General features: G+C 35.0%; 1 protein-coding gene across 1 annotated transcript in view; it reads left to right on the top strand.

Moving 5' to 3' along the window:
• The window catches only part of CHMP2B (charged multivesicular body protein 2B), a 28,352-nt gene extending 2,732 nt beyond the window's left edge, over positions 1-25,620 (top strand). The window contains exons 2-6 of the mRNA XM_072806506.1: positions 11,264-11,355; positions 15,301-15,495; positions 19,600-19,702; positions 23,654-23,760; positions 23,957-25,620. Of these exons, the coding sequence (XP_072662607.1) occupies positions 11,264-11,355; positions 15,301-15,495; positions 19,600-19,702; positions 23,654-23,760; positions 23,957-24,067 (608 nt within the window). The 3' untranslated portion in view covers positions 24,068-25,620. The remainder of the gene's footprint in view (positions 1-11,263; positions 11,356-15,300; positions 15,496-19,599; positions 19,703-23,653; positions 23,761-23,956) is intronic.
• Positions 25,621-26,933: the final 1,313 nt, after the last annotated feature.

Here is a 26,933-nt window from a genome sequence, read left to right as displayed (position 1 = left end):
TTAGAGAAATTAATGAGGATTGTACTTCAGTGCCACAGAAGAGAAAAATTCCTTTGAATTTGAAATTACAGTGGAGTATTTGGTTTCCCTTCTACTGATTTTTAAGGTATATACATGTACATGCGGTAATGTGTTTACAGTGCTTCTCTCCCCACCCCAAGTGGACTAATGGTGACCTATTTATTGAAACTAATTATGAACCTGTAAAGCAGGTTGCCATGAGGATTTATCATAAATGCACAACTAAAATAGGTCTTTTAAAAAGTGAAAATTTTTAAGAACTATATAATTTTTGTTGTTCTTGTTAAAGGCAAATTTGAGGTCCTGCTCTAAGCCAGCACTGTGGTAGCATTTTGTGTGCAGCATCTTATTTAATTTTCACAAAACTTAGATGATAAGTGCTATTACTGCCCTCACTTTATAGGTGAGGAAATTGAGATACAGAGAACTAAGTAATTTGCCCAAGGTGACACAACTTAGTAGCAAAACCAGAACCTCATCCCTTGAGTATTATCATTGATAATATTTTTGTCTAAGAGATCCTATGGCACATTTTAATTTTGCTATTCTTCTAGTATATGGAATTCCCAACCTTGGTAACTGTTTGTCTGTGAGCCAAGCTATTTTCCTCTTGGAATCAGTGGTAGAGCTTTAATTTCGCATAGTGGTAGAACTGGAAGAAAAAAAAAAAAAAAAACCTCCTTTTTCTGACTCTCCACTGACCCAAGGGTTTCTTAGGAAGTATTGTCCAGTCTTTTTGCTCTTCGTGTAAACTTCTTAAAGGAGTAGTGTTGTCTTCTATTCCTTCCCCCTTTATTTCTCAGACCACCCCCCAATTCTACAGCAGTTTGCTTTACATCTTAAGTAATGAGATCTTGCTAAGATCATCAGTGACTCCTAGATTGCCAAAATGGCCATTTTTTAGTGATCATTTCTTGGGCCTATGTTTTGCATTTGATCCTAATAATTTCTTTATTGAAATTCTCTTTTGGCTTCCATGAAACTCTGTAATATATTCTCTGACCACTCTTTTTACTTTCTCCTTTCAGATTCATCTTTTCTTTTTTTCCTTCCTCTTTTCCTCCCTCCCTTCCTTCCCCTTTTTTCCCCCTTGCTCCTTAAATGGTAGTGTTCTTGGTTCCATGTTGGGCTACCACCTTTCTAACTGTACAGTCTCTCCCTGCATGATCTTACCCAAAGTCTTATTATTGTGGTTACTACCTAAATGCTGATAGATACCAAATTTGTGTTTCTAGTTTCTTCTGAGTTTCAGACCTGACTTGCTGAGTATCTCTACCTAGAAGTCCCAAAGTACCCCAAATGGAGATTCCAAACAGAATTCATCACCATCTCCTTAAGTTAGTTCCTTTCCTGAGTCTCCTGTTCCAGTGTTGGCAGGTCTTTATTTTGTCTCCTACCTTTAATTAATTACCAAGTTTTGCTCCTTTTGCCTCTTACGTATTTGGCACACATAATTTTTGACTGTGAGCCTGCAACTCCTGCTCTAATTCAGATCCCATTTACCTTGCACTCTATTATTACATCATCTTTCTGCCTTTCTTTTCCCCCTATAGTTTCATAGCCCTTAAACTGTTCATCTACAGAGTTGCCTTGTGATTTGATCTACCTGAAACCCAAATCAGACTATGCTGGTCCTCAGTTTAAATCCCTTTATTATATCCATGATACCAACAGAATCCGTGAGAGCTCTTTAATAAGGCATATATGGCCCTCCATGATCTGATCCTTGACTTTCTTGTCATGTCTCTGAACATTTTACTGTCCAGCAGTATTGTTTTTATATTCATCAGTACATACCATGGTCTTTTGTCTCTCTGACGTATTTTTGCTTGTGATATCTTTATGCATAGAATCCTCTTTTTCCTTCTGCTGGCTAACCTGCACTATGTCAGGTGTTTTTCTTCTCTGATGCAATCTCAAATTGCTTAAGGATCTCGCTCCTGTATTGTAATTTTTTTAGGCTCTGTTTCCTGACTTGCATTCACTGGAACTAAAGTAGATCCTTGTATACTTCCAAAGTTGGACTATGTCTGTTCTAAGTTTTTCCTATATTCTGTTTATGCAAGGTAGCAGTCTCTTTAGGATTCGTGAAAGTATCTCTGCATTGATTTATAATTTAGAAACAAAATTTCAAAATAATAGCACTTGTTAACCAAAAGTAGTTTCCATATCCAGAGCTGTTTATAAACTACATCCATATATCATTGCCACCCACTTGCAAGCTTAGACATAATTTGAGGAGCCTTACTGGCATAAGAGCAAGGTTCTTGGTTTTTGCCTTACTGGGGATTGTATCCATGTATGCTATTAGTCGGAGTTCAGAATCTGTGAAGTTTTGACTAACTTGGAATAAATCTCCTGTCAAAAGGTAGGTTGACACATTTGTTTATATTGTTTTATAATTATCCTTAAGAAAGGATAAAATACTATCTATATGGGAAGCCCAGGTGGTTCAGCGGTTTAGAGCTGCCTTCAGCCCAGGGCGTGATCCTGGAGACCCGGGATCGAGTCCCACGTCAGGCTCCCTGCATGGAGCCTCCTTCTCCCTCTGCCTGTCCCCTCTCTCTCTCTCTCTCTCTCTCTGTGTCTCTCATGAATAAATAAATAGAATCTTTAAAAAAAAATACCATCTATTTAAACTGAATCCCCTCCAGAACTTTTCTGCTTTCTTCCAACTGAGATACAACCTTCTGGTACTACCTGTAATACCTAGGTCTTTCCTAGGATGCTGTGGGTTTCCTTAGTGCTTGTTATTGTGGATATTTAAAAACTCAAATTTTTCTTGCTGTTTGCCCCCTACATTCTTGGCACACCAAAGAAAAATAATTGAACATGGGATTCAGAACTGTAGTACTCTTTGAGCATTTTTCTGAGTGAAATTCTCCCTACTTCTAGTATAGATATTTCATAGGAAAATGTCTCCCCTTTCTCTGCATCCCTAGCATAACTCCAGAGACTGGTATTTCTTTTCATGCTGCTGTTTTGCACCTTCAAGTCCACAGGTCTGTGAAACTTTCCTTTCATAGGAGCTTTGCCTCTTGTTCCCTCCCATCTAAAGCAAGAAAATACTCTTTCACAGTTTTCTGAACCGAAGCTGTTACTGATGTTGGTACAAAGCCTGGGTCTTTGAGGACCAAATGAGACCTGAAGATCTATTTGTACGTAGTCCATGTGAAGACCTTCCTTCAGCTCTTGGAAACACTGATATTTTACTAGTAATAAGTTAATCTGAATGAATTTCTCAGGATTTGAGTGACTTGAGACTTTACTTGGTGGTGGGGGCAGGGGAGGAAAGCATTCCTTTTATGCCACCATAGGGCTAGACTAGCCTCTCCTGTTTTCTCTTTAGTATTCCACCTGTTCCTTCCAGGAAAGTCCTGCTGAGTTTCTCAACTTCAGACTAGTTTTTAAATGGATCCTTGGCTCCCAGGACCATATGTAAAAGAAATGTGTTGGCACAATCCTCCACAGCCCTGTTTCCCGTTGTTGTTTTTTGTTTATTTTTTGTTCTTATTTTTTCTTTACCATGTGTCAAAACTGGTTAATTAAGCTAATATTATTCCTCCCTCATCTGTTGATACAAAATTTCCAAAGCCTGAAAAAAAAGAGATTTGCTTGCATATCAAATTTTAATTCCTCCACTAGGTGTTCTCTCATTGTCATTGTCCTTCTGCCTCTCAGTAAATTTGGTTCCCAGAGCCAGCATTTCCTAGAAACTGACCATAAACATCCCTGTTTTATCCCCTAATTCTTGAGTTTGTACCATTTTGTAGTTTTTTTTTCTCCCCATCCCCCGAAGAAGGTGGTGCATTCTCCCAGAGCCAGGACTCCTATCCTGGTTATTGTAAGCTCCACCACAATCCCCGTTCTATTCAGTAAGGGTCAGGATGTATCTAATTATCTAATACCTTTCTCCTGCTAAACCAGGGCTGCAGACTCACTACTTCCACTCACAGTTGCTGTGGAGATTGCAGATGAAATCTAAAGTAGAAGCTCCCTGCCTTCTCAGGTCTTGCTCTCCAGAGCAAGTTAATAAAAATGGTAAGGCAGGATGTGCTTTATTTCTTCTGTGCTCCTATTTCAATCCATGTAGTGAGCAGATTTAGGACAACTGATAGGCAGTAAAACTGCATGAACCAAAATGATTGTTTTTTCCTTTAAAGAAGTACATTTAAAAGCAGAAAATATGCTGTATTAGATTAAAATTTCTGTCCTGACCTTATGGTAAAAGCACAAAACCCAGTATATGGTAGAGTGGATGTTGTCAAGTAGACCAGCTGGAATCCCACTGAGTGGTACCATTTGCATGTTGTGCCTCAGGGCTCCTGGGGCAATGATCCTGAACTACCCTTGAGACAGGCCACCTCCTTTCCCCAAGAAGAAAGGCACTTTAATTTAAATACATTTAAAATATAACTCACAAATTAATGAATGCCTGTATTTAGAGTTGATAATTACTTTTTGCTTTAATCCTCAAATGTTCAAATTGTATGTAAATAAGCAAGGTCTAGAAGGACAGCCATAATTCAAGTTGGGGCCTCACCTCAAACCCCAGTTGAGATTCTAGTAAGCTAGGTTGGACCACATGGAGGTCCCTTTTGTTTTGTTACTTACTCCCCCCCGCCCCCCCCCGCCCCCCCCCCCCCCCAGGCAGATAGACCTTATTGATTCAGAACCAAGGAAAGCAGAATGGCTTTTTCTGTCTGTAACTTCTGAAATCCAGAATTTAAGTCTTCAGTCACTAGTGCACACATGTGTATTTCATTCAGTAAAAAGAGCCCAAAAGGCTTGAATAGCTTTTTAATGCCTACAGTGGAGCTGGCTTGGGTGGCCTTCTTTAAGTGTTGTGCTGGGTATGGATGAGAAAGAGGGTAGTGGTTGGGGTGGCCTCCAGACCCATTTTCCTTCAGGGAGTGGTACCAAAGAGAACATACCACAGTCACAGTCATGCTACCATTGCCATTTTCACAATGCGAATGTTTTTTATTGCCACCTGTGCTTCTCAGCAGCCCCACAAGGTAGATGAAATGCTGGAATATAAAAATTTGGGCATATCCTTTTGCAGGGACAGGAGCCGAGCACTTTATGTCCTAGATGTCTGCAATACCCAGTATATGTTTCTGTCCTTGTGTTGGCTCGGAATGAAAAAAAGGGGGAAAGCAGAAAATTGTAAGGGCTATTTGGCTATTTCAGTGCTCTATTTTTCCACTGTATAAAGAGATTTATCATAGCTCAGGTTCTGTTATTATTAAATTATCAACCATCTTGCTTGGTAACCGATACAGTTTATTATATATTTTAAAGAAATGTATTGACTATGTCTATTAAGCATTTCTTTTACATTTCAATATATGTTTGTACTCCCGTAGATCATGGCTAAGTATACTATATTGGGGTAATGGTTGGCATGAAGTGTAGTGGGAATACAAATAGATAAATAAAATACTTTCTCCTTGCTCTTAAAGAGCTTGTAATCTTGGAAGGAAATCAAACCTACCAAAAAATGAATATAATGGAAAATAAGGTTGAAACAAACAATAATTTGTTTTATAGGATATACCTATCATCTCATATGAAGAAAATGTTTTACTATCTTTTCTTACTTACCGTAATATGTTTTAAAGTATTATGACTGTATTTTAATATGCAACATTAGATGCCCTCATTTTATAGCTTAGAACTATTTAAATATTAATAGGTCTATTAACTACGGGGCTATGCAGTAGTTAATTTTCTTTATTTTTCTTTAATATACAGTGACACATAAAATTAAGAAAAGTGAAGTAAAACTTTTGATTAAGGTATGTTTTGGTAAAATTTCATGTCATGATATGTGTTTTCCCAACAAAGATGGCTATACCTATTTTCTGCACTCTGGTTCTCTGACATCAACTGGGTACCTCCAAAAAGTCAGTCCTAACACTATGTAGAGTTAGCAGAGACTCCACAGGGTCAGGGCTCAGTCCTACAAGACTGTCCTCATCTTAGATGCAGTCACAGGTCCCAGTTTGCCACCAGTACTTCTGACTAACCAGCTGTTAGTTCATCTACATTTGTCTCATTGTTCATGTAGATGAACCCCATTAAGTTTATCTACAGTTTGATAATTTGCTAGAAAAACTCTTAAAACTCAGGAAAGTGTTTTACTTAGGAGTAGCCAATGGAAGGAATGTTTTGGGCGCTGTAAGCAGCACAGAGCTTTCATCCTTTTCAGGCATGCTGCCCTCCCAGTATGCCTAATAGGATGTTTACCAACCCAGAAGCTCTCCTCATCTTATTAGTCAGGAGTTTTTTTAGCCCAATCTTTAGCCTCACTCCCTTCTCCTGAGGTCAGGTTGGTGGGGCTGAACTTCCTACCCGCTAATCAAGCATTTGTTCTTTCTAGTAACCAGCTTCCTATAAAAACTATCTAGGGGTTCCCTTTCTTGAGTTAAAAGATATTCCTATCGCTAAGGAAATTCCAAGGGTTTTAGGAGCTCTGTGCCAGGAATTCAAGACAAAGATCAAATATTAACTTGTTACTATATATTATAGCACTCTCATAATGAAAAAGTATGTATTGATAGAATTCTAGATCTTAGTAGTCAAAGCTTTCAGCAGTTGCTTTGCATCTGTATCAGTTGTCTGTCCACAATTTAACTTGTCAATATGGTGGCTTCTCTTTCACCTCTGTACTCTAATGGCTTTAGAAGACCCTCATCACTATCCCAGTATTACCTTTTCATTTTATACTAGTTGGGTTTAGGGAGTTGTCAGTACACAAAGATGTCATACTCCAGGACAGCCCTGGTGGCTCAGTGGTTCAGCACCGCCTTCAGCCCAGGGAGTGATCCTGGAGACCCAGGATTGAGTCCCATGTCAGGCTCCCTGCATGGAGCCTGCTTCTACCTCTGCCTGTGTGTCTGCCTCTCTCTCTGTCTCTTTCTCATGAATAAATAAATAAAATCTTTAAAGAAAAGTAATACTCCAAGAGTTTATTTGTAATTTCATAGTTTTGTATATAGAACACTTTCTGTTGAAATAGTAGGGTGAGTGCTTAATGTTTTTATACCAGTTCATTGGCTTAGGCAAGTAGCATTCTAAGTTCAAAAGAAGAAAATTGGGAGTGTTGAGTATTGAGGATAAAAATGACTGATGACTGCTTTTAAAGCTAGGGAAATGAGAGCTTTGCTGCTTATTGTCTATCTACAGTTGTCAGAGGAAAGATACTGTGGACTGAATTGTATGCCCACAAAATTCATATGTTAAAGTCTTAACCCCTAATGTGACCATATTTGGATATAGGGTGTGTAGAGAGGTAACTGAGGTTAAATGAGGTTATGAGGGTATGGCCCTAATCCAATAGAGGATGACCTTAAAGAAGAGGAAGAGATACCCAGAGAAAAGGCCATGTGAAGATGCAGCAAGAAGGCAGCTGTCTCCATGCTAAAGAGAGAAGCCTCAGGAAAAACCAAACCTGCCAACACCTTGATCTTGGACGTTCAGCTTCCAGATCTGTGAGAAAATTAGTTTGTTGTTTACCCAGTCTATAGTATTTGTTATAGCAGCCCTAGGAAACTAAAAAACCATGTTATTTTAAAATAGCATGCCAACCAGTGCTCCATGGAACACTGGATCTAGGAAATGTTAATAGAAATTTCTTAAAGGAGATCCTTGGATTAATAAATTTTGGATATAAAGGTATTTGGGTGGCTCAGTCTGGTTAAGCGTCTGACATTTGATTTTAGCTCAGGCCATGATCTCAGGGTCCTGGGATCAAGCCCCATGTTGGGCTCCCCACTCAGTGGGGAGTCTGTCTGTCTTCCTCTCCCTCTGCTCCTCCCCCTGCTTGTGCATGTGCTCTTTCCCTCTTAAGTAAGTAAATAAATAAACAAATCTTTTAAAAAATAAGTAATTTTGGGAAATAATCTACCATATATTCCTCCCCTTAAGAATTGACTGCATTTTTTTTTCCCCCAATTTTATCCAGGGATGCCTGGGTGGCTCAGCGGTTGAGCGACTGCCTTTAGCTCAGGGCATGATCCTGGATCCCAGGATTGAGTCCCACATTCAGCTCCCCACAGGGAGCCTGCTTCTCCCTCTGCCTGTGTCTCTGCCTCTCTCTCTCTCTGTGTCTCTCATGAATAAATAGGTAAAATCTTAAAAAAAAAAACAAAAAAACAAAACAGAACAACAACAAAACTTTAACACTTCCTAAATATATTTGTCTATGGAATATTTCCTTTCTCTTTTTTAAGTGAAATGTGTTGCCCATCCAGAATAAAGTAGGTGGTAGGAGAGACAGACGCCCCCCTCCATTTCCCTTATACATATGATATGGTTTCCTGTATCTAAGGAACTTACAAAATGACATCCCTAGAAAATCCTGAGCATGAGATGTCCACCAATATAACTTCATTGAGAAATAGTATGCAAAGGAGGTGAAATAGATAGATGTCTTGTAAGGAGGAGCTCTGGCATCTTATTTTACCTTTTATTCAGAAAGTCATTGTAGTTGATTAGTTATACTTTATATAATGACTTGAAATGTTTTTCGTCCTGTACAATTTTATTAATACAGGTCTATATTTACAAGAATTATGTTTCTGATAACTTTATTTCTTGTTTGTCTAAAAGGCTTCATTCACAGCATAATATAGTAGTTACAATCAGAGGCCCTGGAATCAGACCACCTGTACAAGAATCCTAGCACTGTTTCTTCCTTGGGCAGATTTCCTCACCAAATATCAATTCCCTCCTCTGAAAAAAAGTGAGATAATAGTACTTACCTTTGTGGTTGTTGTGAACCACATAGTATAGTGCCTATTCCTCAATATAGTTTTTATTCTGACTCAGTAAAGTTATATGTTATATAAAGAAATGTGTAGAACATAAATTGTGATGTTCCATTAGTAAAAGGATAATGAGTGTTGGCTCTTGTTTTATTTGAGGTAAAATCCACATAACATTGACCATTTTAAAGTGAACAACAATTTAGTGGCATTTAGTGGTTATATACCACTGTTGAAGTACCACCATTCTACTTCCAAAACATTATCACCTCACAGTAAAATCCTATACAAGTGAAGCAATGACTCTGCATTCTCCTTTTCCTCCAACCCCTGGCAACTACCAGTCTGCTTTCTATCTTCATGGATTTATCTTTTCTCATATGTCATATGAGCATAATCATAAAATGTGACCATTTATATCTGGCTTCTTTTGCTTAGTATAATATTTTGAGATTTATTAATGTAGTAGTATCAGTACTTCATTTTTTTTTTTTATAGAACTTCTTATACCTAGAAGTGGAATTCCTGGGTCATATGATCATTTTATATTTATCTTTTTGAGGAGCCACCAAATTGTTATCCACAGTGGCTGAAACCATTTACATTTCTACCAGCAAAATATAAGGGTACCGATCTTCACATCTTCAATAACACATGTTGTTTTCCACTTTTGTTTTTGAATATAGCCATTCTGGTGGATGTGAAGTATTTCTCATTTCCCTTATGACTAATGATGTTGAGCATCTTTATGTGTTTATTGGCCATTGCTGTATCTCCTTGGGATAAGTTCTATTCAGATCCTTCAACCATTTTTAATGAGATTGTCTTGTTTTTGAGTTTTAGTAGTTCCATATAATATTCTGGATATTAGACTATTAACACATATATAGTTTGTATACATTTTCTCCCTTTCTGTACAATGTCTTTCCAAAAATTGATAATGTCCTTTGGGACATAGCCTTTAAGTTTCATGTAGTCCATCTTATCTATTTTTCTTTTGTTGCTCATGCTTTTAAGAATTTATTGCCAAATCCCAGATCATGCAGATTTATTCTTATGTTTTCTTCTAAGAATTCTATGATTTCATTTCTTATATTTATTCTTATTTTAGTTTTTAAAAAATATATTTATTTAGAGAGAGCATGTGCATGTGAGCGGCAGAAGGGGATAGAGGAAGGGAGAGACTTTAAAGCAGACTCCATGCCAAGCCTGGAGCCCAGTGTGGACTCAATCTCACGATCATGACTTGAGCCAATTAAGAGTTGGACCTTAACCAACTGAGTCACCCAGGTGCCCCTAGTTAATTTTTATGTATATTGTGATGTAGGGGTCCGGTTTCATTCTTTTTCATGTGGACATTCTGTTGTCTCAATGCCATTTGATGAAGAGACCATTTTCTCTGTTACAGTTGTTCTTAAATCTACCTCTTGACTGGAAAGGTACTCTAATGAAGTGACTAAGATTAGGAGACAGAACACTTGGATCCAAATCTGGCATTACTACTTACTACCTTGTGACCTTGGGCAAGTTATTTAAACTTCCTAACACTCAATTTTCTTCGAATATAGAAAAAGCAACCCCATAGCATTGTTGTGAATATTATATACTAGGTATACACCACTTAGCAAGATTCCTGATAATGAGAGATCCGTTTTGGCAAGAATTACCATCCATATCTGTGATTTGTGAAGAAATTACTATTTAGTAACAATTAACCCAATTTATGGTCCATCAGGCCTAGACTAATACTTTAATTCTTCAAAAGATGGGACTAATGAATCCATAATGAATCCAAATGAATTGAGATAAGTTAAAAAAAATTAAGATCGAGTGGAAATTTAAAAGTATATCAGGACATTATGTATGCTGCTTACACCTTAATAATATCCTTATTTTATGAATAAGAACCCTGAAGTTTAGAATATTAAATAATTTTGCCAAGATATCATCATATAATGACCCAGTGGCAGAGGGAGGATTCAAATCCAGGTCTGCCTCATTATAAGGTCTCCTGCTTCACTCTAGAGTAGAAAAAGGATTTAATAAACACATGATCTATCTTCCTTCCTGGAATTTAATTAATACTGGCAGAGGAAGAAATGAGAAATTGTGTGTGTGTGTGTGTGTGTGTGTGTGTGAGGGAGAGTGAGAGAGACACACATGATATGTGCCACATAAAGCATTGCATACTATCAGTTCTCTAAAGGAATATTTTATTGTGATTTATATACACTTTTGGTTAAATCTCAGACTATAGCATATCTGTAAGTATCTTGTAATTCTTTATATAATTAATATTTATAATCCAAGTATTAGTATTTGACAATTTTTTAGTGTATTGAATGAAAAATTTTAACATCTAGTAAATCAAGGTTTCTTTTTTTATTAAGGTCTCCAAGTCTAATATTTCAACTGGTATTGAAGAAAATTTTAGAATTCATACATTTAGGTTTTTTTTGTGGTTCTCTTAGATGTAATAAAAGAACAGAATCGAGAATTACGAGGTACGCAGAGAGCTATAATCAGAGATCGAGCAGCTTTAGAGAAACAAGAAAAACAGCTGGTAAGTAGAACATTAAATTTCAGTTTAACTTTTCAAAAAAATTCAGAAATTAATGTTAGAATAATTAGCTAAGAAAAAGACACATGGCAGGTGGTGATTTACTAAGAAATGGCATTTAATGCCTTCCTGCCTTTTCTGCTTACCTTTGTTTATTGTGTCATTCTGATGATTTTTATCAGGATTCTGTGTATCCTGCTGATTATAAAATCAGATTATTCTTCAGTTTGTAGAAGTCATGAATGCTTATGAGGAAATACTGCTCAAAACGCAGCTACCTTATTCTTGGTTAAAAACAAAGGCAGAATAATCCTGAATTACAAGAAATAATTACATTAACTCATTGGTGTCTTATTTGATATTTTAGTGGTCATTGTGCCTGTGGTAATGAATGTACTTTTTAAAAAATAGATTATCTTGCCCACCTTAAAAATTTTTATACTTTTAAATGTATGTTGCTTAAAATCTTTAAACAGCATGATTGAGGTAATGTCGACATGCAGTAAACTAAACATTTAAAGTATATTATTTCATGCATTTTGGCATATGGATAAACTCATGAAACCATTACGGCCATCAAGGTAACGGACATAGCCTGAAAAATTTCCTTACTCGCTTTGTAATGTCTTTTCTTTTCTTTTCTTTTCTTTTCTTTTCTTTTCTTTTCTTTTCTTTTCTTTTCTTTTTTTTACTTCCATTTATAAAAAAAAGATTATTTAAATTCAATTAACATAATGTATTATTGGTTTCAGAGGTAGAGATCAGTGATTCATCAGTTTCGAATAACACCCGTGGTCATTACATCACGTGTCTTCCTTAATGCCCATCCCCCAGCTACCCCATTCCCCCACCCCCCTCTGCTCTAGCAGCCCGTTTGTTTCCTTTGATTAAGAGTCTCTTATGGTTTGTCTCCCTCTCTGATTTTATGTTGTTTTATTTTTTCTTCTCTTCCCCAATGATCCTCTGTTTTGTTTCTTGAATTCCATATATGAATGAGATCATGTAATGTCTTTGACCTATCCCTCCCTGATTCCCTCCTCCCCAGCAAACACTGATCTGTTGATGTAGATTAGTTCACATTTTCTAGACTTTATATAAATAGAATCATATAATATGAACTCTGTTTTTTTTTAACATGGCTTCCTTCACTCAACCCGGTTATTTTGAGATTAATTGATGTTATATAATCACTATTAGTTTTTAAAATTTACTTCATAGATGGATACTTAACAATTTATCTGTTAACCAGCTAGTGGACATTTGGGTTATTTCCAGGTTTGGGCTATTTTGAATAAAGTTGCTGTAAAGATGGAATTGAAGTCTTTGTATGAACATATGTTTTGGTTTCTCTTGGGTATACTCCTAGGAGTGAGATTGCTGGATCATAGGGTAAGTGTATGTTTAACTGTGTAAGAAACTGCTAGACAATTTTGCAAACTGGCTGTAATGTTTTCTCTTCCTGCCAGCTATATATGAAAGTAAAGTTGTTGCACATCCTGGCCAATAGTTAGTTGGAGTTGACAGTCTTTTTGTCATTCTGGTGGTGTATAGTGGGTTGTCATTTTAAATTGTATTTTGCTAATTGCTAATGATGTTCAGTGTCTTTTCATGTGCCTGTCTTTTAAGAGCTTTTGTTTTTTTTACATATTTCAAATACAAGTACGTTGTTAAATATACATTTTGCAAATGTTTTCTCCAGTTATTGGCCTTGTCTTTTAATTTCCTGATAGTGTTTTTTGTGAAACAGAAGATTTTTATTTTAATCAAGTGCAATATTCTTTTCTTCTATGAGTAGTACTTTTAGTGTCCCAAGAAATCTTTCCCTAACCGAAGGTCACTAATATTTTCTCTTAAGTTTTCTTCTAGAAGAATTACAGTTTTAATTCTTACATTTAGGACTGTGAACATATTGAATTGAGTTTTACTGTGTTAACCAGCTGAGGGTAGAGGTTCACTTTTGCATCTATTGAGATGCGGATTATGTAGTTTTTCTCCTTTGTTATGTAGTGAATTACATTTATTGAGTCACTAAAGTTGAATCAAGCTTTTGCTCCTGGGATAAGCCCCTTTGGTAATGACCTGTTTTTTTGAAATGTTTTTTTCTCAGTATGCTGGAATTTTGTTAAGAGTATTTGCACCCGTGTTGGTTGAAAGATACTGATTTGTATGTTTTCATGCAGTGTCTTTATTTGGCTTTGACATCTGAGTGAGGCTGACTTTAAAGTATAATTTGATATTTCTTACTCTTTCTTTACTGGAAGACTTTGTGTATTCTTCCTTTAAATGTTTGATAGGACTCATCAGTAAAGCTTTTGAGAGTGAACATCTGTCAAGTGATTTGTCCATGTCTACTAAATTTTAAAATGTAATGACCTATTATTCATAATATTCTCATATTATCCTTTAACATCTTTAGGATATGAAGTGATGCCCTCCTTTGCATTCCTAATCTTTGCAATTTGTGTGTTCTCTTTGTCTCCTTTATTCCCCTTATCTATCTAGCTGATGGCCTGTCAATTTGATCAATCTCTTGTTTAAAAAAACAGAGGGGTAGGGCTTTTGATTTCATTAATTTTCTATATTTTTTTCTTACTACACAGATTTCTTTCATTTGTTTGTTGTTTTTTTTTCCTTTGTATTTACTAAGTGTGCCACTTACTTTTCTTTTTTCTACCTTTTCAATTTCAAAGCTTTGAGATACCTTTTTTCTAATAAAAGCTTTAATGCGATAAATTTCCCTCTAGGAACTATTTTAATGGTAGCCCACACATTTTCATGTGTTGCATTTTCATTTTATTAAGTTCAAAATATTATCTTATTTCTCCTGAGATTTTTTTTCAACTGATGACTTATCTAGAACCATGTTGTTTAATTTCTGCTTATTTATGATATTCCTTTCTTTTCCTTACTGATTTTCAGTTTAATTTCATTGTGGTTAGGGAACCGCATGATTTGTATGATTTCAGTCCTCTTAAATTTACTGAGTCTTGTTTTCTGATGGAAAATATATTTGGTGATTTTCTTTTTTAGTATACACTTACAAAAAACAAGTATTCTGCTTTTAGTGATGAAGTTTTTATAAATGTTGGTTAGGTCAAGTTGATGATAGTATTTTTTGCAACTCTGTCTCATTGCAGATTCTCTGTCCACTTGTTCTAACAGTTATAGCAATGTCCTTCAGAGGGGAGTTGTTGATATTTCTCCTGCTAATTGTGTATTTGTTTCTCTTTCCAGTTCTGTCAGTTATGCTTCACATATTTTGAAGCACTGTTCTTAGGTACATGCTCATATAGGGTTGCTTTAACATCTTTATTGATTCCTTTATAATTATGAAATGCCCTTTTTTATTTCTGGTAATATTCCTTGTTCTCAAGCTTGTTTGTGTGTTTGATCTGCTGTTCATGTACCCACTCCTGATTTTCAGATTTTAGTAATTATATGGGATATATCTTCTATCCTTTTACTTAGCTGTGTTTTTGTAATTAAAATTTTCTTGATACAGAATATAGCACAGCTTATGTCCTTATCTAAAATGACAACCTGCTTTTACTGAGGTGGTAGGTGAACCTTCTCACTTAGCTTTAAACCTACCACTGTGCTCTTTTTGCTCCGTCCCACCAGCTCTCTCTTTTTTTTCTTTTTCCTACTGACTTTTGATTTGAGCTTTTTCATTTTCTTTTGGGCTATTTGTAAATATTGTTTTATATAAACTTTGCTTTGTATTTGTGGATGAAGGTACTAGTTCTGTCTTTCCCGTGTAAACATGTGGAATGAATTACCCTCTCAGATTACTCTTTATCTCTGTGACTTTATGACTGCCTCTTCCTCTCTTCATGATCAGGGGAAAAAAAAAAAGGTATATGATGTGTCTTTGATTTTCTTCTAAAATAAATCACTGGGGACTACCTATCAATGATTTTATTCTCTGCTTTTTATTTCCTTTCTTAGGAATTAGAAATTAAGAAAATGGCTAAGATTGGTAATAAAGAAGCTTGCAGAGTTTTAGCCAAGCAGCTTGTACATCTACGGAAACAGAAAACAAGAACTTTTGCTGTAAGTTCAAAAGTCACTTCTATGTCAACACAAACAAAAGTGATGAATTCCCAGATGAAGATGGCAGGAGCAATGTCTACTACAGCCAAAGTAAGTGGGGACCTTTATATCCATACATTTGTAATTTTATCTAAGACATTTAAATGTCAGTATTCAAATCAGATTTAAAAGTACCTCCTGATGTATATGTGGTACAGAATCTGTGAAATATTTGATAAAAGGAGTTATGATACTACATAATCCAAATAACTATGTCTAGATTTTTTAAGTATAGTTAACTTACATTATTATATTAGTTACAGTTGTGTATAGATTTTTTATTAATTTGTTATATTGTAAAATCTCTTGTTTCAGGACATTTTGATTGTCCCAAGGTCATGTGTAGCCTCTAAATTTTTTAAACTGACTTAAAATATTGTTTACTTTTTTCCCTTAAATTGTCAGAAGATTTTTGGTCTTAGTTCATTAAGCTATACGTTTTGATTACTTTTGAGTAATAGTTTGCTCTTGATTCATTTTCATGTGTCAGAGAGATACATGATTTCTGTCAGGAGGATTTATCAATTTTTATCAGGAACTTATGTTTAACTTCTGGCCTTTTTTTTTTTTTTTTTAAAGATTTTGTTTATTCATTCATGACGGACTGAGAGAGAGAGAGGCAGACACAGGCAGAAAGAGAGGGAGAGAAGCAGGCTCCATGCAGGGAGCCTGACGTGGGACTTGATCCCAGGTCTCCAGGATCACACCCCAGGCCGAAGGTGGCGCCAAACCTCTGGGCCACCGGGGCTGCCCAACTTCTGGCCTTTATATAAAAAAATGTTTTTACTATAGAGTTTAAAGGACTCTGAGCTTTTTGTAGAGAGAGAGAGTGCGGTGGGGTGGAGGGTAGAGGGAATAGGAGAGAGAGAATCTTAAGTAGGCTCCATGCTCAGCACAGAGCCTGATGCAGGGCTTGACCTCATGACCCTGAGATCATGACCTCAGCCAAAATCAAGTTGGACAGTTAACTGGCTGAGCCATCCAGGCGCCCCTAAGCTTTTTCATTTTTAATAAATAATGGACCCCCTTGATATATATGAAGTACTCTAAAGACTAAGAAGATATTTTAGACAAAGGCCCTGCCCTCACAGATTTTATAGTTCATTTGGGGATGGGATGAGGTTAGGGAGCAGGGAGGTTAAGCTATATCTAACAGGGAAACTACCTACAATATTTATCAGTTTGCATTAAGTTTCAATGAACTGCACAAATCTTTAAATTGAATGATCTGAAAGACTTTGCAGAAGACCTAGGTCTTAAAAATACCACTAGGTATTAAATATAAAGAAGTAGGCATATGAAGACCAAAAGAAAAGAAAGCCACAGAGGAGAGAAAGTAGGAGGTTCATATTAGAAAAATGGTATGTACAGTTGATTCTCATTATTTGAAGTAGTTAATGTTCTGTAAAGTTCGCTGTACTGAATTAGAGAATATCAAACCATTGCTACTAGGGGAAATACAGGGTTCGTTCCTCTGAGCCTTTGGTCACAACGTTTTTGTCAACCAGCTTATACTTAACGTTTTATGTGTTTCTATTGAAAGACGCTGTAGTTAATAAATACTTTTGATTCATTAACATTGAACTTGTGCCTAATCAAAGCTGTTAACGTGTATTTTCTCCAGGAACACATCATAGTTTCATGCACTTAGGAACACTATACAACAGTTTGGTACTATGGTTGGGGCCATTTTAAATGGAAAAATCAACAAAGGGTACAAAAATGTGGCACTAAGTAGACCACAATAAGGCAGAGTGTCACCTTGTTCAACCTCAGCTAGAAATAAGCATGTTGGGTAACTCACATTTTTTTGCTGTTCTCTGTGTGTCTAGAGAGGAACACAAAAGTTCTGTGTATTGGTTTGAGGTTACAAATAAATTTTAGTGAGGAGGTAGATCCACAAACATGGAATCCAAAAATAATGAGGAGCAACTATAATTGTGTTTTAGGTTACAGAGCACATGAAAATAGAATTTATCCATCTTTGGTGCAGTAAGTATAGTGACACATTATGTTCTTTAAAAAAATAGAGGAAGTTTCAATACAAGTTTTGTTTTGTCAATTAACTAACTCTTGGTGGATCTTTTACAGATCCATTTTCTATTACACAGTTTACGGCAAAAACTTTTGTTTTCCTTTGTTCTTTTACAATTGGAGAGAACCAAACATCTAATTTGGGAAAAGATCATATGTGCTGATCACACACTTGAGATGGGTAACCTTTCAATTACAGTAAGGGGAAAACTGCTTATTTTGTAATTTTTTTTTTTTTTTTTGCAGGCATTAGGCTAGGAAAAGGTACCAAATACGGTCCTGCCATATAGAAGTAATCGAATAGAGATATCTGAACTAGAATTTTCACTTATTTTTTTTTTAAGAAATGTATTAACTCAGCAAATATTTGTTTAAACTTTATAGGTAGGAAGTATAACAAATGATGGGGATAAAGTGGAAAGCAAAACTAGGCAAGGGTTTGAACTGTACAGTCTATTTCAGATTTTATTTATGTATTTGAGAGAGTGAGTGGGAAGAGGTACAGAAGAAGGACAAGGAGATTCTGTTCTGAGCTTGGAGTCCAACCCTGGGCTCAATCCCAGGGTCCTGATGAAATCATGACCTGACTTGAAATCAAGAGGTGGACACTCAACCAACTGAATCACCCTGGCACCTCCCTATGATCTGTTTCAAAAACAGCCTATTTGAGAAGTAGTTTAGTGTGGCAATTAGTAACATACATTCTGGACCAGATTACTTGAGTTTGAATCTTACTTCTATTCATTTAGCTTTGTGTCTTTTGGCAAGTTATTTGCCCTCTGTGCCTTCATTCTCCCATTTTTAATACAGGGAAAATGGGGGCAACTAGTACATAAAAGATGTATCAGGTTTAAATAAATGTCTTTTAACTTTAAACGTTATACACAAAGTGCTTTGAACAGTGTCTGGCACATAATTAAGACTATATTGGCAGTTACTACTTTATTATTGTTGTTAGTAGTATTAGGTACAGCAGTACTTTAGGTTGCAAGTGAAGTAAAATAATACACATCAGTAAATAGGGAATTTCATCTACAGTGAAATAGAATTTTAGAGGGTTATCTATTCTAATCAAGGATGTCAGGGACTACTTCCCTAGGAAAATAGTGAAATCTGTAGTGTTGATAGTAAAAACAAATGTAGAGGAGCTTTCCAAGTGTGAGACAGTATATGCATAGGTCCTATGGCAAGAGAGAATATGGTATATTTAAGGAAGTGAAAGATCTGTGTGGCTAGAGGGCAGTGGTACACAGTAAGACTAGCTTGTTAAGCAGAATTCAGTGGTGTTGGGTCTCATAGTGAATTATGGAATTTGGCTTTTAATGCTAAGAACAATGGAAAACCACTTCAGAGGTGTGTGGGCTGGAGAGGGATGGGGAAAATCCAGTGTTATACCAAGGTTATTTTGGCTGTAGCATTGTATAGATTGAGAAAAGACTGCTTAGTATCTTTGAAACTGGTGTGTTTTTATATTGTATGGTGTCTTTTAATGCTTAACCTACTGAGCCACTTAGGCACCTATACTGAAAAATTTTATATATAATATGTATAAAATGTTTTGGCCATATTAGATAGCCTTAATCCCTTTTAATGAAATAACTTTTGAATATAAAATGTTAGAGAATTCTTGGCATATATTTTTTGTAAAACTTATGTAATGTTCATTTCTTGAAACTGTGGTTAAAAATTTGTTAATGGTTAAGTATGTATGCTGTGTATCCTCCTTTTTAATTTAGACCTCAAAAGCTTAATGAAAAATTTTGTAAAATTTAAATTGCAATTCTTTTCAATTTAGACATTACCTGCTTGCCACATAATAGGCAAATGTAGTTTTCTCACTTGAATAGCAATGGATTTTTTTTGTTGACAATGTTTTTTAATTACTTTTTTTTTTTGCCTACTGTTCATATGAGTTTTTTTCTCACCCTGTTCTTTATTGCATAAATGTTAAGCAGATGGTTTCATTTTTTTCTAGAATACTTAACAGTCTTATGTTTGATTATGGCAGGATGTATATCTTTAGAAAGCCTGTATCTAATTTGATATGTTCTCTTTGGAGTTATTTCATAGTAAAAATGTCACAATTATGTAGCCAACATGAATCTTTTCATCTATTTAAAGACAATGCAAGCAGTTAACAAGAAGATGGATCCACAGAAGACATTACAAACAATGCAGAATTTCCAGAAGGAAAACATGAAAATGGAAATGACTGAAGAAATGAGTAAGTTTAATAACTTGTAATGAAATTTACGGTTTTTTCACCTTTGAATCAGCCAGGTTTATTTACTAGCAACCTCATATTCTAATCCATAAAAGCACAAATGTTGAAAAAAGCAATGATACAGCACCCATCTGAATGGATGTCTGTATTATAAACTCCAGTGTATTTTTATGTTGGCAAAGTATGAGGCTCAAATCCTATCAAGCTTTACTGAAAGGAAAAATATAAAATAAGATATGCCATATTTCTTTGCTATATTGGCCTCAGCAGTTCTTTGTCATTGATAAGTGGACCAAAAACAACTTGTGAATACGATAACTTCCTGGTATGAATTTGGCAGTTTCAGAGTTGTGTTGATTCTTTCATACTAGAGATCTCTATTTTTATTGGAGGTAGACATAATGGAACTCCTTTCTTCTTATTTTTTCCTTTTCCTTCCCAGAGGTATTTAATATTTAGTTTTCTTCTTTTTGACTATAAGTGCATTTGTAGGAGAATACAAAGGAACAAAGTTTATTTTAAAAATCTATTATTATACCCCCAGATATAGTTACTGTTAGTGTTATATGCTTCTTTCCTATATTTTCCCATATCTTTTAGTAGTTAAATCATATTACATGTGCAATTTTGAACCTTATCCTGCTTTTAAAAATCATAAGAGTATGATATACGCATGTACTCAGAACCTTAAATCTTCTTTGAAGTCTTTTTTTAAATAGCAGTAATATTGCATAACATCAGTAGTAAATAACCTCAATCTTAATTTATTAAACCATGCTTACATTGGTTAGTAAGATTGTTTTAAAATTTATAGTGTATTAGGTAATCCTTTGATAAATTTTTCTGTATTATTTTTGTCTAAATTTCTTAAATCTTTTTAAGAATATTTATTAAACTTTTTAAAGGCTTTTGGTTCATACTGCCAAATTCTTCCCAGAAAGACTATACCAATCTTTATTTTGCCACTAATCAGTAAGACACCCTTTACAGAGTCCTGGTCAACACTGAATTGTTATGTAACATATTGTTATGTTATGGTATTTCAAAACTGACATCATTATTTTACTAAGTTATTTTCTAATTGTTTTGCAACTATATAGAGAGATATGCTAGTTTAGCTCTGCTTAGCTGCCAGAATTTTAATTTAATGGCATTTAGTGTGTAAAATAGTATCTATTTTTGTTTTGTTTTGTTTAAAGATTTTATTTATTCATTCATGAGAGACAGAGAGGAGGGAGGCAGAGGGAGAAGCAGGCTCCCCATAGGGAGCCTGATGCAGGACTCCATCCCAGGACCCCTGGATCACAACCTGACCCAAAGGCAGATGATCAACCACTGAGCCACCCAGCTGCCCCTATAAAATAGTATCTAATTACATTACCAAGATTACTAAACTCAACACTGTTCAAGTATTCAATTTCAGAATATATGTTTTCCTTTTAGGAGTTAATGAAATTGTATGTGTATCTTTGATAGTTCAAAAATTCTGTAGCTTTGATTGTGAATCTTTGAAAAATACAACTTTTTGAAACATCATTAGTGAATTTTTAATGACTGTGAGAAATGTCATTTATATAATGATCATAGTATCTAACATGTTTTTGTGATTTCCAGTGATGGCACAGGTGTAAACATATCTTAGAGGAATTAACTTTTCCATTAAGCTATAACAAAGAGAATCAATAAGCTCATACACTCATATCTATCATAGTTCTCATTTGTATTTTAGTACTTTGCAAATGGGTCTGAAAGAATAGTAATTGTCGGTGATTACTCATATCTTCTGTGACCTAGTAAAGTACATTAACATTAGTATTTTCATCCAAAGGTAAATCCAAGATTTGAATGGATATATATTTTTCCAGTTGAAGAACTTGTTCATGTTCAAATTTTGGAAACAGGATCTTTGAGAAGTCTGTATTATTCATGCATGTGCACACAAACACACACACATTTTATTTATATATATGTATTAGTTATTTTATATATGTAAATATATATATGGTTAATTTTGTTACAGTTTTTCTGAAAGCATTCTTTGTTAGGCCCTGATTACACCTCTCTGTTCTTTCTCATCTGTCTCTCTCATTTTTTTTTTGCGACTGCTTCTTCATTGAGTCCCTTATAGACTTTGTTTTTTGTTTTTGTTTTTTTTTTTTAATTTTTTTATTTATTTATGATAGTCACACAGAGAGAGAGAGAGAAGAGAGGCAGAGACACAGGCAGAGGGAGAAGCAGGCTCCATGCACCGGGAGCCCAACGTGGGATTCGATCCCGGGTCTCCAGGATCGCGCCCTGGGCCAAAGGCAGGCGCCAAACCGCTGCGCCACCCAGGGATCCCCCTTATAGACTTTGACTTAGACTTCCCACCCCCATTATTACTTCACTAGCATCAGAGTATTACAACTGCTAAATTATTTTTCAGAAACTTATCTCTGAAGATGCCAATGAGATTCCTTTAGTTACTTCTTGCGGACTACAAAATAAAGTCCCTAGATGTAAATCAAAAACAGTTTTCAAGTCAGGCCCCTTTATTTTGCCAGTGAGCATACCAAGGCTCAGAGAGGTAAAATGACTTTCTCCAACAAAAGTTGAATATGTACTGAATGGAAGAATTGAGACTCTACTTGAAGGCGTAACATTTGTTTTATTTTTTCAGAGATGATATTCTATATTTTTGTCTCAACTTAACTCGTGCTTTCCAAATGCTATTTATGCTATTGAGCTAACACAAAAAATCAATTGTCATATTATGCTCATACCAACCAGAGATCTTAACCAGTATCAAGGTTTATTAATAATATTAAGGATACAAGCAATAAGGATGTACATGTGAAACAGGGAGAGGACTGGAGCATCCCAAATGATTTCCTAGATCTTTTTTCTTAGACTTATAAGCTCTTTGACCCAGATAATAGATACTAAAGGTAAATTAAGGTAAATATTAAATATGATTATTTAATGAAAAAGGTATATCTATTTGCCTTAAATAATAACACAATGGAAGAACTTAATCTTCCTTTAGTGTATCCCTGTTGTCTTCTACCAATTCTTTGCTCATTCTCTTCCCTTGATCTGTTTGGTCAAAACCTATGCATCCTTCAAGGACCACCTCACATTTACTTCCTCCTACTTGGGTGTAATCTCTTCCCTCTGTATGATCATTTACCTTTCTTATTTACCGTAATCTGGTTATTAATGTCTTCTGTACTTAAATGTAAACTACCTGAAGTCTTCATTTTTCTCCATCTATCCATTAATTGTATTTGTACGACATGCTAGGCACTTTGCTTTAGAAGTAAACAAGACATAATCCTAATGTGGTACCACCTTCTGTACAAAAGCCTTGCCATAAATATTTTGGAAAGGGAAGGGAGGAAGAGAGGGATATAGCAGTAATAATTTTGCGAGGTTAAATTGGATGTCCTTCTTAGACAAGTTTAATAGAATATGGAACCTCGGACTTTGTTAGAATAGTCTACCTATATGTTGAATGTAAATTTAAGTTGAAAATTAACTAAGAAGAGTAAACTGTCTCCCTATTACTTACAGGATATTTGATTCTTGCATATTATTCCATTGTCAGATTTAATAGCTGCTATCTAACTCACTGAATACAGTTTGTGGAATCGTATTTAAATACTGTAAGCCTTTTGCTGTGAACTTTTTTGTTGTTCATTAAAGACACATTTTTAAAAATCAGGGTAGACTAGTTTTATTAGAGGATAATTTGCATGGCAATGAAAATCACTCCAGACTTAGTAATTTAGAAATGTGTAAGTGAACTTCACTCACATTTGAAAATGACTTGTAGTTTGTTGGTTCTCGTAAGTTTGCCCTTGAGTAACATTTAAATGTATACACAGATTTGGGCCACCTTCTAAAAATGTTAATCTAACCTGAAATCTGTTTGAAAGTAATTGTAATTTTATTTCTGCCTTTGCCCACAAGTCAATGACACACTGGATGACATCTTTGATGGCTCTGATGATGAAGAAGAAAGCCAAGATATTGTGAATCAAGTTCTTGATGAGATAGGAATTGAAATCTCTGGAAAGGTATGAATAGACCCTTCTTTTTTTTTTTTTTTTTTTTTTTCTTTTTTGGTTAGAAATCATTTCTACCACTTTGGTCACTGAGGTTAGTCTTTATTCTTAGATCTATGTTTTTATATCTGTTGGAATGGTGTGTCCATTTGTGTCCTTTTCCAAATGTTTGATAATGCACATTTTTTTTCCTTTTCCTTTAATGTAGATGGCCAAAGCTCCATCAGCTGCCCGAAGCTTACCATCTGCCTCTACTTCAAAGGCTACAATCTCCGATGAAGAGATTGAACGGCAACTCAAAGCTTTAGGAGTAGACTAGTGAGAAAAACCATAATATTTTACTTACTTATGGTTATTTAGTATAAACCAGGCACAGTGCAGATTCCTTTTACAAAACACATCTATTTGCAAAAATGAAGACCATCAGCAAACAGTTGTTTCCTAACCCATAGCTATTTTGAGTCTTTTACCAAAGAATGACAAGGATGCAAAAATGGGAACAGTTTGGATTTTAATTAGAACTATTTAGGAGTGATGATGTGTAAAAAGTTGACTTCTTTTCTGCATGGCATAGAGAAATTATATTCATTATTTACTGTTTATGTTCTGTGTTTTTACACTGAAAAAAATCTCATTAAATGCCACTTAGCACCAACTAAAGAGACTTGTAAAAATATTAAAAATATATCATTAATTCTGTATCTGTTGCTTGTCCTTTGTAAAAGTGATATGTGTTATCACCTTAGGCAGTTCAGCTGCCAAATTATTTTTAAATGATCCAAAAGAAGAGTGCTATTTAAACATCTATCTTAAAAACTGTCATGAGCTTTTCTTTTCTTTTTTTTTTCCTTTGGGAGAACATTCTAGTTGGTAAGTTTATTACCTTTAAAAATGTACTTGGCACCTGCCTTAAACAGCACAAACCTATTGTACAAATCTTTAAATTATTTTAACTGACAGAAAAGCATTACATTTTAAACCAAAATTAAGGCCTCTTAGAAAAATTATCCTGGTTTTCTTTTGTAAGGCTTGTAAAAGTGAATTGAATGAAATATAATTAGCAAAAATGGACACTGAATTAATAACATTTTATAGTAATAAGACTGTATTTTGGTCTTCCAAGAACTGAGAAAATATTTCCATATGAGGTATAATTTAATCTGTGTTTAATTTTGATCTTCAGTAATGTAAATATTGAACCCTGTAAATGGAAGCCTTCCTTCTTAGTTTAACACTACTATGACAATACTTGACCTAAATTTTAAAATAAAAACTAACATTTTTTTTCTTTGTAAATAAACTACAACTTTGTCAGAAATTACTGCCTAAATGTGTATTAATGTATTAGCAGTATTTCTTAAGGTGAAGTTGCTACGGTATTTAATGTATGTATAGGAAGTGAGAAAAAATGAAATGGCAGATTAGTCAGAGATAGAATTTAGGATTAGGTTAGTTTTAAAAAGTTACATCATAATACATGAGTTCTAGCATATGTCAACATAAAAACCATGCAGGAGATCAGATAGGTATAACCAGCTTCCGATGATGGACACATTCGTTCTGATATCGACAACATAAATGCATGTTAGGACTAGCATACACGTGGCACGTATAGCATACACCTACGTATTCCTGAGCCACCATACGATGAAAGATGAGGTTGCACTGTCGATAGCATTAAACAGTTTCCTCATCATTGATAAGTCATAACATGTTCCTGGATTACAGAATGTTAACCCAGAACTTGTGTTGATTCTTGGATGTACATGATGATGCCAATTAACTTTATTTACTTTCTTGTTTACATGTGGGGGCTTTTGTTTTTAAAAATTATTTTGTTAGAAAAATTCCAATAAAGATTTATTGCTGTTATGCTTTTTTTCCGTATATTTTATTTTTGGCTTCTGCTAAAGTACCTGGTAATTTTTCAAAAGAATGATTTTTATTATTTTCCTGGAAAGAAAATTAGTTAGCTGCTCCTTATATTTTAACAAATGTCTTTTCTAAGAATTAGCTGTTGATACAGGACTGATGTTTGTGAATGGAGTAAGTCTAAGAATTGATGGTTCACATGAATTTGGTCTGATGATTCCTTTTCTAGAACTTCCAGGGGATAAACATTTTTAAATATTTTGATACAATTAAGTCTTAGTGATTTATTTTCGATTAGAAATGGATACTACAGAAGGCTTTGGGACCTAAAGGAGAGAGTAGAGCTCTTCTGATGTGGCTATATTTGTAAAATGCTCTTGTGGCAATTATCACAATCCTTATAAATTTATGTTATACTGCCCTTTACTAAAAATAAAACTTTTCAACCCCTAAGATTAGAAAATAAGGATTCTTATACATTAAGTTTATGAAAATATAGTTGGCCCATTAACACTGTGGGTGTTAGGGGCACGGAACCCATGCAGTTATGAAGCCACATACAACTTTTGACTTTCCTAAAAACTTAACTACCTATAGCCTACTGTTGACCAGAAGCCTTACCAAAAACATAACAAGTCAATTAACACATATTTCATGTTATCTGTATTATATATTGTGTTGTACAATAAAGTAAGTTAAAGGAAAGAAAATGTTAAAATCATAAGAGGAAATACACTTATGGTACTGTACATTGAAAAAATCTGTATATAAGTGGACCACCTGCAAAGTTTAAACCCATGTATTCAGTGGTCAACTGCATTAACTTTTTTTTTTTTTTTTTGCCTTCTCTTTTTTTGGCAAAAAGATTATTACTTCAGTAACTATATTTAAACAAGAGGTTGCCAATAGAGAGTGGAAGAGCATAGCAATGTCTGTGACCCAGGATGGATGTAACCCAATGTCACATTCTATTACTGGATGTAAAGGCTGGGTGGAGGACATTTCAGGAAATCAGAGAAGCAGAACGTGGTATGAAAATGTCAGGACTGACGATAATAACAGCTAGTCTCAGAAAACATAAAATGACCATCTGTCAGATGACTGTGTTACATAGACTACCTTTGGTGCTCCAAGAGGAGTACCAAGCTATACCAGGCCCAGTGGGAAGGGGCTTGACACTGTGACCCTGTAAGACCAGAGGGAATCTGGCAACCAAGCTTGGGCTTTATTTTATTCTACCTGCACAGGGATGTATATTTCCTTTTGTGTGTGTTTGAGTGCCTTTAGGAGAAAAGTGCTCTCCCCTCAGCCAC

This window comes from Canis lupus, chromosome 30 (assembly GCF_048164855.1).
Source record: "Canis lupus baileyi chromosome 30, mCanLup2.hap1, whole genome shotgun sequence".
Lineage (NCBI taxonomy): Eukaryota > Metazoa > Chordata > Mammalia > Carnivora > Canidae > Canis > Canis lupus.
This window is presented reverse-complemented; position numbering and strand designations above follow the sequence as displayed.